Here is a 12,018-nt window from a genome sequence, read left to right on the forward strand (position 1 = left end):
AAGGGAGGCAGTTTTCAAACAAACAGTCTTTGGCCTATTTTCAGAGCGTTACTGGTGTACAGACTATAGTTTTGCTGGGCTATTCAGGAAGCAGATATTGAATTATAGCGTCAAAATAGCTGGCAGCCATTTGGATACTTTTCTCATGTCTCCGCTGAAGTCTAGTTTGTCGGCATTACAAACATTAGGCTGCCATAGAAATGTGGAATGCTGTACAATCGAAGCAACGTGACACGTGAAAGGGCAACAAAGCTGACTGGGACATTTGACCTCAAGGTACATGGATAAAGTTTGAATAAAGGGAGTAAATAAAGAGTAAAACATTAACTTTTATGAGGACATAAAAGCTGAAAACAATAGTTTAAATGCCAAAAAATACGCTGGGAAAATTGCAACCAAATTGCAGATTATACACTAGTGGTAATTATAATGCACCCGAGGAAGAGGGAGCAGAGCTGGCCTTTTGTGGCCTTGTTTAGGTGTGTGCCTCTGAATCAGAAGCACGTGGGTTCAAGTCCCACTCCAAAGACTTGAGCGCAAAATCCAGGCTGACACCGCAGTGAAGTACTGAGGGAGTGCCGCGCTGTCAGAGGTGCTGCCTTTCAGATGAGGCGTTAAACAGAGGATCCGCCTGGCTTCTCAGGTGGACGCAAAAGATCCCACAGTACTATTTTGAAGAAGAGCAGGGTAGTTCTCCCTGGTGTCCTGGCCAATACCTTTCCCTCAATCAACATTACTATAACAGATTATCTGGTCATTATCACCTTGCTGTTTACGGGAGCTTGCTGTGCGCAAATTGGCTGCTGTGTTTCCTACATTACAACAGTGACTACACTTCAAAAGTACTTCAATGGCTGTAAAGGTCATGAAAGGCACAGTACAAATGCAAGTGGCTCGTGGACCAAACTGTGCTCTCTTGTTCCACACAAAAGAACCCAGGAGAATGTTACTAGGAATCAAACGTGAAAGGGCCCTATTAAATAAAATCACTAGTCGTTCCTGCGGCAAGTGGCATGACTGAAATGAGGATCTGCGCGGGGAAATTGCGGCATAGACCTGAGTCCCATCACTGCGCAGCACAACATGTTGCAGGTTATTTAGTGGTCCTCAGACAAGACAGTGGTGGTATTGAGCACCAGAGCTGCAAACGGTCAATATCACTGTGAATTCAATGGCCCAGATTTTGCTGGAGTGGGGCATCTCGATTTATGGCCATTAGCTGGACTTTTTCCCTCACCTTTCAGCTTGAAACTTTTTTGCTCTGTAAGTTGCTGGCAGAGAGCGAGCAATGGGGCATCGAGGACCTTGGTGAACGACAATCTATCTCCTTAACCAATGAGATTTAAGGATGGAGAAAAAAAACCAGAGGAACCACGGAGAAGGAAAGAGGGTGAATTAGAATCAAATCAAGTACAGAAAGAGAAATAAAGAGAAGGAAAGAAAGATTGGATTAAGAGAGAAAAGAAGAGACAAAGAAAAACAAAGCAAAACATCAAAATCTCAAACAGTTTACTACCTGCAGGAATGAGACTCCACGGTTTAAATTGTTCCCTTTCTGGGCCGAAGAGGTTGAGTGGCATGGCAGGAACATAAATCTCATTAAAAAGTAACAGCCCTAACTTTCTGCTGCAAGTTTAATTGACAATTAATGCACAAATGCAGCAATTTCATGAAACTCGGGGGGACTGACAGCGAGCTGCCATTTTCGCGAGGCTAAAGTCGGAGCGGCATAAATCGTCCAGCAACTTGTGGCGATTCGCAATTAATGAGGTATCTCTTCCTTGCCACAACTTGCTGGGCGATTTACACAATAATAACGCCAAGCACCATTAAACGCGCTGTTACTTTGGCAGCAAAATCTGGGCCATTAATGTAAGTAGCAATGGTGTCTGTCCCTGGATGCATTGTTAAAAGTACAATTTGTCCACAACACGGTAGCTTATGGTTCAAAGCACTTGGCAAAAGGACAGGGATTTAGAAGTAAACTCACACCTCACAAATAGGGCTCAATTCCCCCTCGCTAACTTGACCACACTCTATTCCCAACCTAAACCTGGCTAACAGCAGATTATTTTACCTGTACAGCTCGTTCAGTAAAGACTGTAGCCTTTTGACTCCTTTCCACTATGGGCTCCACTGTGATTTGGTTCTGGCTCCATTTTCTGGGGAGGCTGGACGCATTGAAAGCAGGAAAGCGCTCCAGTTCCTTGGTAGGTTTGCTCTGATACCCTGCAGCGTATCCATTATCTGCACTACAAGATTGAGATGTGAATTGGGCTGGAGAGAAAGATTCCTTCAGAACCACCGAAGGCTTTGTTTCAAGAATCCTACCAGGGCTGATGTCCTTACCAACATCCATTATGTCACTGGAGCGATAAGGTTTTTGGCTACCAGTCATCTCAAACTTTTCGTTTGACCCAACTTCTCTCTCAAATTCTGGTCCATCGCTGGAGTGATACGGCACTCTATCAAGGCTCTGCGATCGCCTCCTGTCGTCAGCTGAAATCCGATTACGCCTTGCTGTTCTTCCTCTCTGTTGCCAGCCATTCCCATCAAATTTGCTAATTAGAGTGTTCACAGAAGAAAGGGGCTTGGTGTCTATAGCGCCGGCATCATTAGACTTCAATGAAATGTCAGTGATGGAGGAAGCTTTGGCAATTGGTTTTGACGTATTTGTGGAATTGGACACAACTGCATTAGACTGTGGTTTGTCCAGGTGCTTATAATCCAAACATCCCTGGCTTTTTCCTCTAGCACTGCTGACTGACCTTTCACTGCTAGTTGAAGTAGCAGAGCTATGGATCCTGTGGTCTGGTCTTTCTTCAGGCAAAAACTGGTGAATTTGGTCAGGTTCTCTGGAAAACTGCATTTCATCTAAGCTGAGCAACGATCCCTGAGAATGAGACTTTCTCAACTGCTCCTCGTGGTGCTCTGACTTCCTACGAGGTAGTGACATGTGGCCCTCATCACTCCCGTACGAACTGATGTTTTTGTTATTCTGTACATATTTTTTTGAATCGTACATCTTCACATAATGCTTAGATCCCACTTCTTCATCAGAGGTACTGTACTGGGAATCACTGTGAGTGTGCTGCTGAGTTGAGATGTCTCCGTAAGGGTTCTCTGGTACATCCAACTCAGTTGCTTTCATGCTCGGCATTCTCTGCGGCTGTGCTTCAGGAATGACAGAGCTGACTGCTTCAGGGACACTACCTTTAATATAATCAGTTCTACCTGGTGCTCCGGGTGCTGTTGGTGCTCCATCGCTATTATTCAATACTACAAACGGCTGTCCGGAAATCCCCTGGACTCGGACCACAACCCCATAGGACCCTGACTTGGACACATTCTTCTTGGGTTTAGTGGGTTTGTGGGTGTTCTTGAGGTCATTTATGAATCGTATTTGGACCCCGTAGTCCAAAGGCGTCTGCTTGTCTATTGTGTTTCGCTCGATGTGGTCCTCCATTTTCAGTCTTTATATTCAGGCTCGCAGTTGCTTCTGAAACAAAAACAGGCAGTTAATAGTGTGGCTAACAATAAAAATACAGACATGTCCAATCAAAACAAATTCCAAACACTGCTAGTTATTTCCATTATACACAATTACAGTTGTTGTAATATGTGCATGGAATACTTCAATGTCAATTTTCAAGTCTTCTAACAAAATATAAAAAGGTACGTTATTCTTTCATAAAGACAATGCTACCATTCCTCTCAGAATACAAGTACTTCCTGAGAATGTTTTGATTGAAAGGAGTGCCTAATCCTGCCCTCACCTAACTTCCATAGTTTCCAGCAGGAGTCACTGGATATCAAACTAATTTGAACCTACTGAAGCAGTACAGTACAGACAGGGAACTCAACCCAGGATCTTTAGATCTGTCTGGTTCAGTACCATGCAGATTCACCAACACAACTTTCCTGGTGTTTTTTTTTAATTGAAGTATCTCCTAAAAACATCTGAATGACCTCTAATTTTGGAATCCTACATCTAAAAGTAGAGGTCAATGTTTAGTTTTTTTTAAAAAATACACAAACTTCTTAATGCGCACTCACGTCAAAATTACGGCCTCATTTAATAAATTGACTGGGGAAGTGTGAAGAATAACAAATTAAACTTTGCACAGTAGACATTTAACCCTACCAATTAATCATTAACTTGCTTTGAAATATAAAGTCAGCAAGTCACTTATTTACAAACCTTTGTACCATTGGTGCTTGGCACAAAATTAACCAAGACCCAATGCTGCCAACAGTTTGGTGGTTTGTGGGGCAGCTACTAGAATCTGTCATTAGAGATACAGTGACTGAGCACTTGAACAAAGTGAGCTGATCAGACAGAGAAAGCCAACATGGATAAAGGAGTGTCTATGGAGGTTATCTATATGGACTTCCAGCAGGCATTCGATAAGATTCCACACGAGATTATTAGCAACAGCGAGTGGGCAAAACTATGGCAAATGGAAATCAATGTGGGCAAGTGCAAGGTCATCCACTTTGGATCCAAGAAAGATAAAAACCCTTCTCTTCAACTGTACATTTGTCCTCCCAATTTTCCCTACTGCTCGGCATTGACTTTTTAGCTTTAAGATGCCTTCTTAAGACGCATGAGCATTATAGAAACAGAAGTTCATGTTACTTTTTTAATTCATTTATCACCTCAAATCATTCTCCACTCCTGAAGGCATTAACTCCCTTAATGGGGTACTATTCTATTGGGGTCAGTCACACTCCAATTCCTCTCCTAAGTAGTTATTATCTATGCATGAGTCAACAAGAGCAGAGAAGCCATCTGTTTGCGGCTGACAGTGCAACTGAACCAATTCTGTCCCTGCCCAGCAGTCACACTTCCAGTAGAAATCACTACATTAGAAAGGATGTCAAGGCCTTAGAGAGGGTGCAGAAGAGATTTACTAGAATGGTGCCAGGGATGAGGGACTTTAGTTATGTGGAGAGACTGGAGAAGCTAGGGCAGTTGTCCTTAGAATAGAGAAGGTTATGGAGAGATTTGACAGAGGTGTTCAAAATCACAAACAGTTTTGATACAGTAAGTGAGAAACTAATTCCAGTGGCAGAAGGGTCAGTAACCAGAGGACACAGATTTAAGGTAATCGGCAAAAGAGCCAGAGGCGACATGAGGAAACATTTTTTTTATGCAGTGAGTTGTAATGATCTGGAATGCATTGCCTGAAAGGGCGGTGGAAGCAAATTCAATAGTAACTTTCAAAAGGGAAGTGAATAAATACTTCAAGGGAAAAAATTTACAGGGCTATGGGACTAATTGGATAGCTCTTTCAAAGAGCCGGCACAAGCACAATGGGCCGAATGGCCTCCTCCTGTGCTGTATCTATTATGATACTAGCAGCAGGAACCCTGGCAGTTTTTGCAATCCCTAATTCAGGTGTGAGACGACCTGTTGAGATCAGGTAACTCAGCAGAGACCAAGAGTCGAGATCAAGCCCTTCCTGGTCTGTATGGGTAGATGTGATTTACAGGGGTCAGGCACACACAAACACAACTTTGGATGCATCTTCAGGAGTCTTGGCCACTTGTGGGACTCACATCTGTCCTTGTGGAGGCCAGTACACATCACCTCACTTGGACCTTCCACCCCTCACAAAGCAACCAGGAAACTCCCAACTTGGTCTTTAGTTTTCCTGTGAATTTCGCAAGTCTTCCACTGCAGTTACAGCAGAATCACCGGGGAATTTTAGGGCTAAATAATTTAAAAGGAAAAAGGTACAAAAAAAAGTCATACCAAATTCTTACTAACTCTAGTCAGCGTTGCAGTATGAAGAAATCCTGTATTATCCTGCGCCAGCTTTTATTTCCAATCTAGAAGCACGGGCACATGCTATTTTGTTGTAAGATTTTCAAACAAGACCAAATTCCCAATGTCCGAGTTGGTAAATTCAATTAGTGTGTAACGGAGCGACACAGACCAAGAAGGTTCCCACTTCCAATTCCCCTTTCGTTCAAGTAGCGGTAGAACTCTTGGGTTAGGAAGGGGAGGTTAAAAAACACAGCCAGGGCTTCTACTCTAGACTGCGAGCAGTGATTCCTACTGGAAAGTTCACACGCGTGAATGTCACATGAGGACAGCTCCACATCGAAAATTGCATGCTAACATTATCTCGGCTAACACCCATACAGACAACAGAGCCATTTACTCCCCCCACAACCCCCGAGTTGTTTGGACTACAGCACAGAAACAGGCCATTCGGCTCAACAGGTCTATGCCAGTTTTTATGCTCCACACGAGCCTCCTCCCACTCTAACATAACCTTCTTATTCCTTGCTCCCTCGTGTTTATCCAGCTTCCCCTTAAATGCGTCTACTGTATGGTAGTCACCTCAGCTACTCCTTGTGGTAGCGAGTTTCACATTCTAACCACTCTCTGGGCAAAGAAGTTTCTCCTGAATTCCCCACTGGATTTAGTAGTGACTTTTATATTTGTAGGCCCTAGTTCTGGTCTCCCCTGCAAGTGGAAACATCTCCTCTACGTCTACCTTATCAAACCCTTTGATCAACTTAAAGCCCTCCATCAGGTCACCCCTCAGTCTTCAAGAGCCCCAGCCTGTTCAATCTTTCCTGATAGGTACAAACTCAGTTCTGGTATCATCTTAGTAAATCTTTTTTGCACCTTCTTCAGTGCCTCTATATCCTTTTTATAATATGGAGACCAGGACTGTTCACCGTACTCCAAGTATGGTATAACCAATGTTCTATACAAGTGTAACACAACTTCTCTGCTTTTCAATTCCATCCTTCCAGAAATGAACCCCAGTACTTACTTCGTTTTTTTTAAAAAATGGCCTGCGTTGCTACTTTTAGGGGAATTGGGGGAGGGCACCGCTAAAGGCAGGGAATGGGGGGGCGGGAATGCACCCCTAAAGGCGGGGAATGCGGGGAGGGCACCAAAATGAGGAAGTTAGGGAAGAACAAAACCTTAGTTCGTGTGTGCAATAACCTTTTTTTTACACAGCAAGTGGTTAAAATCTGGAATGCAACGCCCGAGGGGATGGTGGTGGCAGATTCAATCATGGCCTTCAAAAGGGAACTGGATAAGTACTTGAAAGGAAAAAAAATTGCAGGGCTACGGGGATAGGGCAGGGGAGTGGGACTAGCTGGATTGCTCTTGCATAGAGCCGGCATGGACCCGATGGGACGAATGGCCTCCTTCCATGCTGTAATCTTTCTATGATTCTATATTGAGAATGATAAAAGCATTATTAATATATGCAGCGTTGCAGCATGATAGTAAAATACCAAAAACTTTGAATACCTAAATTAGTTGTGGACAGGCTGGCCAAGTTTGTCTCAGTAAAAACTTGACCCGTGCTATAGCCCTGATGTCACACCATATATCAAATGCACCTGGGTGAGGTGATGCTGGCAGAGCAGGCACATATCGAACTCTAATCCAGCAGAAGTGACTTCAGAAGGCAATGGTAGGGGAAACACTCACATGAATGAATGAGGACCGGAGTACAACCATCAATATACAGGGAATTGTGTGGAACGTTGAGGGTGAGAATCACATGAAGGAAAACATCAATAAATGATGTGCACATTTTTACATAAGGAGCAACATATCTCTCAACACGTACACACTGCAATAGCAATCACTGCATCAAAATCTGGAGTGAGCACCGTAGCTTATTGTTCCTCTTATTCATGGTGCTGAGGGCAGTTGCAGCATCCCAGCGGAGAGGAACTAACTCAGCATATATGTGGAAATCATATCTGGGATTCTCTGATCTGTATGGCTCACATACACACTGCCTTTACCAACTGAGCCATCAGGGAGCTCACAGCACACCTTTCGTTCATACATGGCATTTTGCTTGGGAACGATGATCCACTTCCAAAATCAGTAAAGGGCAACTTTCACTGTTCATTAGTTGAGAACAATGCAAAATCTGGCAGCATTTCATAGGATGGGAAAAATGGGCCTCTTATGTTGACCTTCATAGATTTGAAAGTTCATACGATTAAAGTTTTGAAGTCGCTGATCTTGATAAAACGCCACAAAGTATATTCACAACATCCCAAGTCCTGCAAGCAACAGGCTTCTTTTCTTAAATAGACTGCATCAAAAATTTAAATCCACCTACAGGAAAACATTTTCAGAAGTTTTAAAACTGTGATCGTGAGAATTTAAAAACTTGAACTGCTTGTTTAACCTTGAGAGCTACAGACAGATTCTGTCCTCATTGCCAACTGCGTTCAATGATATTCATTAGGATAACAAACCATTTCTCTGGATGCACAAGAACAAAACAAATAAAAAACACTGAAAAAGGCCGTTAAATATTCACCAAGGTTAAATTCTATAAAAACTTACTGCAAAGATGGCAGTAAATCCAAACTTTCACCAGTCAGGTTATATGCACTGTTAATGGCTTTAGCAGTTCTAAGCAAAGCCAATACTACTCTGCCTCCCCAATTATCCTTTTGGGAGATGGTCTCAAGTTTTTGACCTCTTTGGGTAGAAGCATTAGAAGAACTAAGGAAGTCTACATGCAACACTTTCGGTTCAAATTCTCCACCCCCAACCATCCCAGTTCTTTCCCAAGTATACACATCAAACCATTCTGAAGCCTCCTCACGCCAGGAAATATCAGCTTGATCCGAATGCTTACTCAGCCAGTAATGATCTACTTTTCACCTTCAGATTGGGGGCATCCCCAGGCTGGTTAAGGACACCAACACCTGCTGACTAAAGTAAATGGAGTCACTCTGGGACTGCCCCCATAACATGCATTGTACTTAGTTGGCTGTAAAGAGATTTGGGATGTCCAGAGGTCATGAGGGGTGCAGTATAAATGCAAGTTTTTTTCTTTTTCTATTGCTGGAGTGGCCAAGAACGGAAGTGGAGATGGAAAACATCAATCTCAATGAAGGTATAACAATCAAGGATATTTAATACAATGTACTATGAAATGTTACATACTTTTTAAAATAAAGTGCTGGGGAGGAAGGTTGCATGTAGTGAGGGAATGCAGTTTGAAGGAAGTTGATGAATGTTGAGCAGAATCATCAAAAGAACAGATCGGACTGAATGAAGACTGGATTAGGTCATCAATACGAAGGAGTACAGTGGGAGGAAGGACGGAGCCCTAGGGAGCCTAAGTTACATGGGCAGAGAATCAGAGGATGAGCCATCAATGAGAGAGATAATGGTTAAAGGTTACGGAACAGAAACAAGATAGCCATGAACATACCTTCTTTTACAGCCCATATTACTCATCTGTGACTAGAACGTTCCACAGATGACTCATTCATCGTGTTCCGCAGAGCACTTCATCATCTATCCCTATCCTTGTAATCTTCAACCCCCATTCTTATTCAGCATTTTATAAAGGAGTTAATCACCACAGCATTAACTGGTTTTGTTGGGAGTTTATTCCACATGACTACTACTGTACTCCTGACGGTGGGAGAAAAAGCAAATTTCTTCCAAGTTGTACTGTGTTGTTACGGTCACTTAAATGTATCAGTACACAGTGGGTGGGGGGAAACGGTATTTTCTTGCATGATATCCAGTCACCCCAATTTTTTCTCACCATCAATAACAGGACTGTAACCCTATTATCCAACTTGCATTTTAATAGTGCCCTCAACATAATAAAACATCCTAAGGCTCACCATGAGAACAACCAAGCAGTAGTAGGTCTGATTGAAAACATGGCAAAAAATATGAGTTTTGAAGATGTTTTGAAGGTGAAGAGGTTTAGGAAAGGAACCCGAGGACAGGACCCACAAACAAAAGCGCTGTCACCAAGTGAAGAATGGCGGAGTGAGGGGGCAGATGCACAAGAGGCCAGAGTGGGAGATGCACAGGCTGGAATGTAGAATGCAGTGGTAGAATGGAGCAAGGCCAAGGAAGGCTTTGTAAAATGAGAACAAGGATTTTGAATTGACTCCCAGTCAACCAAGGTCTGAATTTTAAAATTCTCATCCTAATGTTTAAATCCCTCCACGGCCTCACCCCTCCCTCTCTCTGTAACCTCCTCCAGTCCTACAATCCTCTGAGAACTCCATTCCTCCAATTCTGGCCTCTTGTACATCCCCCACTTCCTTCGCCTCAGCATTGGTGGCTGTGCCTTCAGTCGTCTAGGCCCTAAGTTCTGGAATTCCCTCCCCAAACCTCCACCTCTTCACCCCTCTCCTCCTTTAAAACATCGTCTCCTTTCATGGTGTCAATTTTTGTCTGATAACGCTCCTGAGACACGCCATGGGACATCTTACAATGATAAAGGCGCTATAAAAATGCAAGTTGTTCTTGTGGGTGCGCTGGGGAGCAGAGAGCTCAAAGAAATCTAGCTTAAAATGCTCTCTCCAAGTTTGTAATTGTACTGCTGGGTGTTATTTACAGTTCAACTGGACATAGCCTTCCAATGCCGACCATTATATTTTACTGAAATCCTACTGCCACAGTTTTGTTTAAGGCTGGTTAATTTTGCACACCTATCCTCCTTAGAAAAACATGTATAGGATTCATATTCACAATTTGGAAATCTTGTGTAGTATCCGAAGTGGTATAATCAACCTCTAAATAAACCACTGCCTGCAATTTAACAGTTTCCCTTCAAAGACAAAGACCTGCTGTAATTTTCATTTAGACAGACAAGTTTATTGTTTTAAAATGCAGAACTGAGAACTGACTCGAGTGCCTTGTACCAGGAACAACCGGGAAGACTTTTTTTCTTCACAGTACAATATGCTTAACTTGCAATGCCTAAAACTGTAAAAGTGAAAAAAATATAGCTATGTTTTATGAAAAATAATAAGCCAGTAAATCAGCCCAGTATAACTCCCACCTCATCCCCTCAATTCTCTGGGGCTACTAAGGGGAAAGTCACATCATTATAAATATCTGATGCAAATCTCCTGCTAAGTCAACTATAAATCAAAAAAAAAAATCAATGCTCATATTTGATATGAAATTAATAACTGTTGCAATCCTCCATATAAATCTTGAAGCAGATTTATCAGTTGAAGATTAGCCAGATCAAACCCGTATGAGACAAATAAAAGGATAGCAGTGCTTTCCATTGATTCCATTTGCTCCCCCCCGCCGCAATCTTTGTTCTCCAAAGGCACCAACTCTTACTGGGGTATGGATTCACGGGACCTGACAGCCCTCCAGTATCTGAGCCAAATTTTTTTTAAAAATTCGTTCATGGAATGTGGGCATCGTTGGCGAGGCCAGCATTTATTGCCCACCCCTAATTGCGCATGAGAAGGTGGTGGTGAGCCGCCTTCTTGAACCGCTGCAGTCCGTGTGAAGGTTCTCCCACAGTGCTGTTCGGAAGGGAGTTCCAGGATTTTGACCCAGCGACGATGGAGGAACGGCGGTATATTTCCAATTTGGGATGGTGTGTGACTTGGAGGGGAACGTGCAGGTGGTGTTGTTCCCATCTGCCTCCTGCCCTTGTCCTTGTCCTTCTAGGTGGTAGAGGTCGTGGGTTTGGAAGGTGCTGTTGAAGAAGCCTTGGCGAGTTGCTGCAGTGGATGGTACACACTGCAGCCACAGTGTGCCGGTGGTGAAGGCAGTGAATGTTTAGGGTGGTGGATGGGGTGCCAATCAAGCAGGCTGCTTTGTCCTGGATGGTGTCGAGCTTGTTGGAGCTGCACTCATCCAGGCAAGTGGAGAGTATTCCATCATACTCCTGACTTGTGCCTTGTAGATGGTGGAGAGGCTTTGGGGAGTCAGGAGGTGAGTCACTCGTTGCCGAATACCCAGCCTTTGACCTGCTCTTGTAGCCACAGTTTCTGGTCAATGGTGACCCCCAGGATGTTGGCGGTGGGGGATTCGGCGATGGTTATGCCATTGAATGTCAAGGGGAGGTGGTTAGACTCTCTCTTGTTGGAGATGGTCATTGTCTGGCGCAAATGATACTTGCCACTTATCAGCCCAAGCCTGGATGTTGTCCAGGTCTTGTTGTATGCGGGCACGGACTGCTTCATTATCTTAGGGGTTGTGAATGGTACTGAACACTGTGCAATCAT

General features: G+C 43.5%; 1 protein-coding gene across 4 annotated transcripts in view; it reads right to left on the bottom strand.

Moving 5' to 3' along the window:
- Nucleotides 1-12,018, bottom strand: part of cgnb (cingulin b) — an 84,996-nt gene that overhangs the window by 54,956 nt on the left and 18,022 nt on the right. For all 4 annotated transcript variants that reach the window (XM_067975967.1, XM_067975968.1, XM_067975966.1 and 1 more), the window contains exon 2: nucleotides 2,078-3,499. In XM_067975967.1, the coding sequence (XP_067832068.1) occupies nucleotides 2,078-3,466 (1,389 nt within the window). In that variant the 5' untranslated portion in view covers nucleotides 3,467-3,499. The remainder of the gene's footprint in view (nucleotides 1-2,077; nucleotides 3,500-12,018) is intronic.

This window comes from Heptranchias perlo, chromosome 44 (genome assembly GCF_035084215.1).
Source record: "Heptranchias perlo isolate sHepPer1 chromosome 44, sHepPer1.hap1, whole genome shotgun sequence".
Classification (NCBI taxonomy): Eukaryota; Metazoa; Chordata; class Chondrichthyes; order Hexanchiformes; family Hexanchidae; genus Heptranchias; species Heptranchias perlo.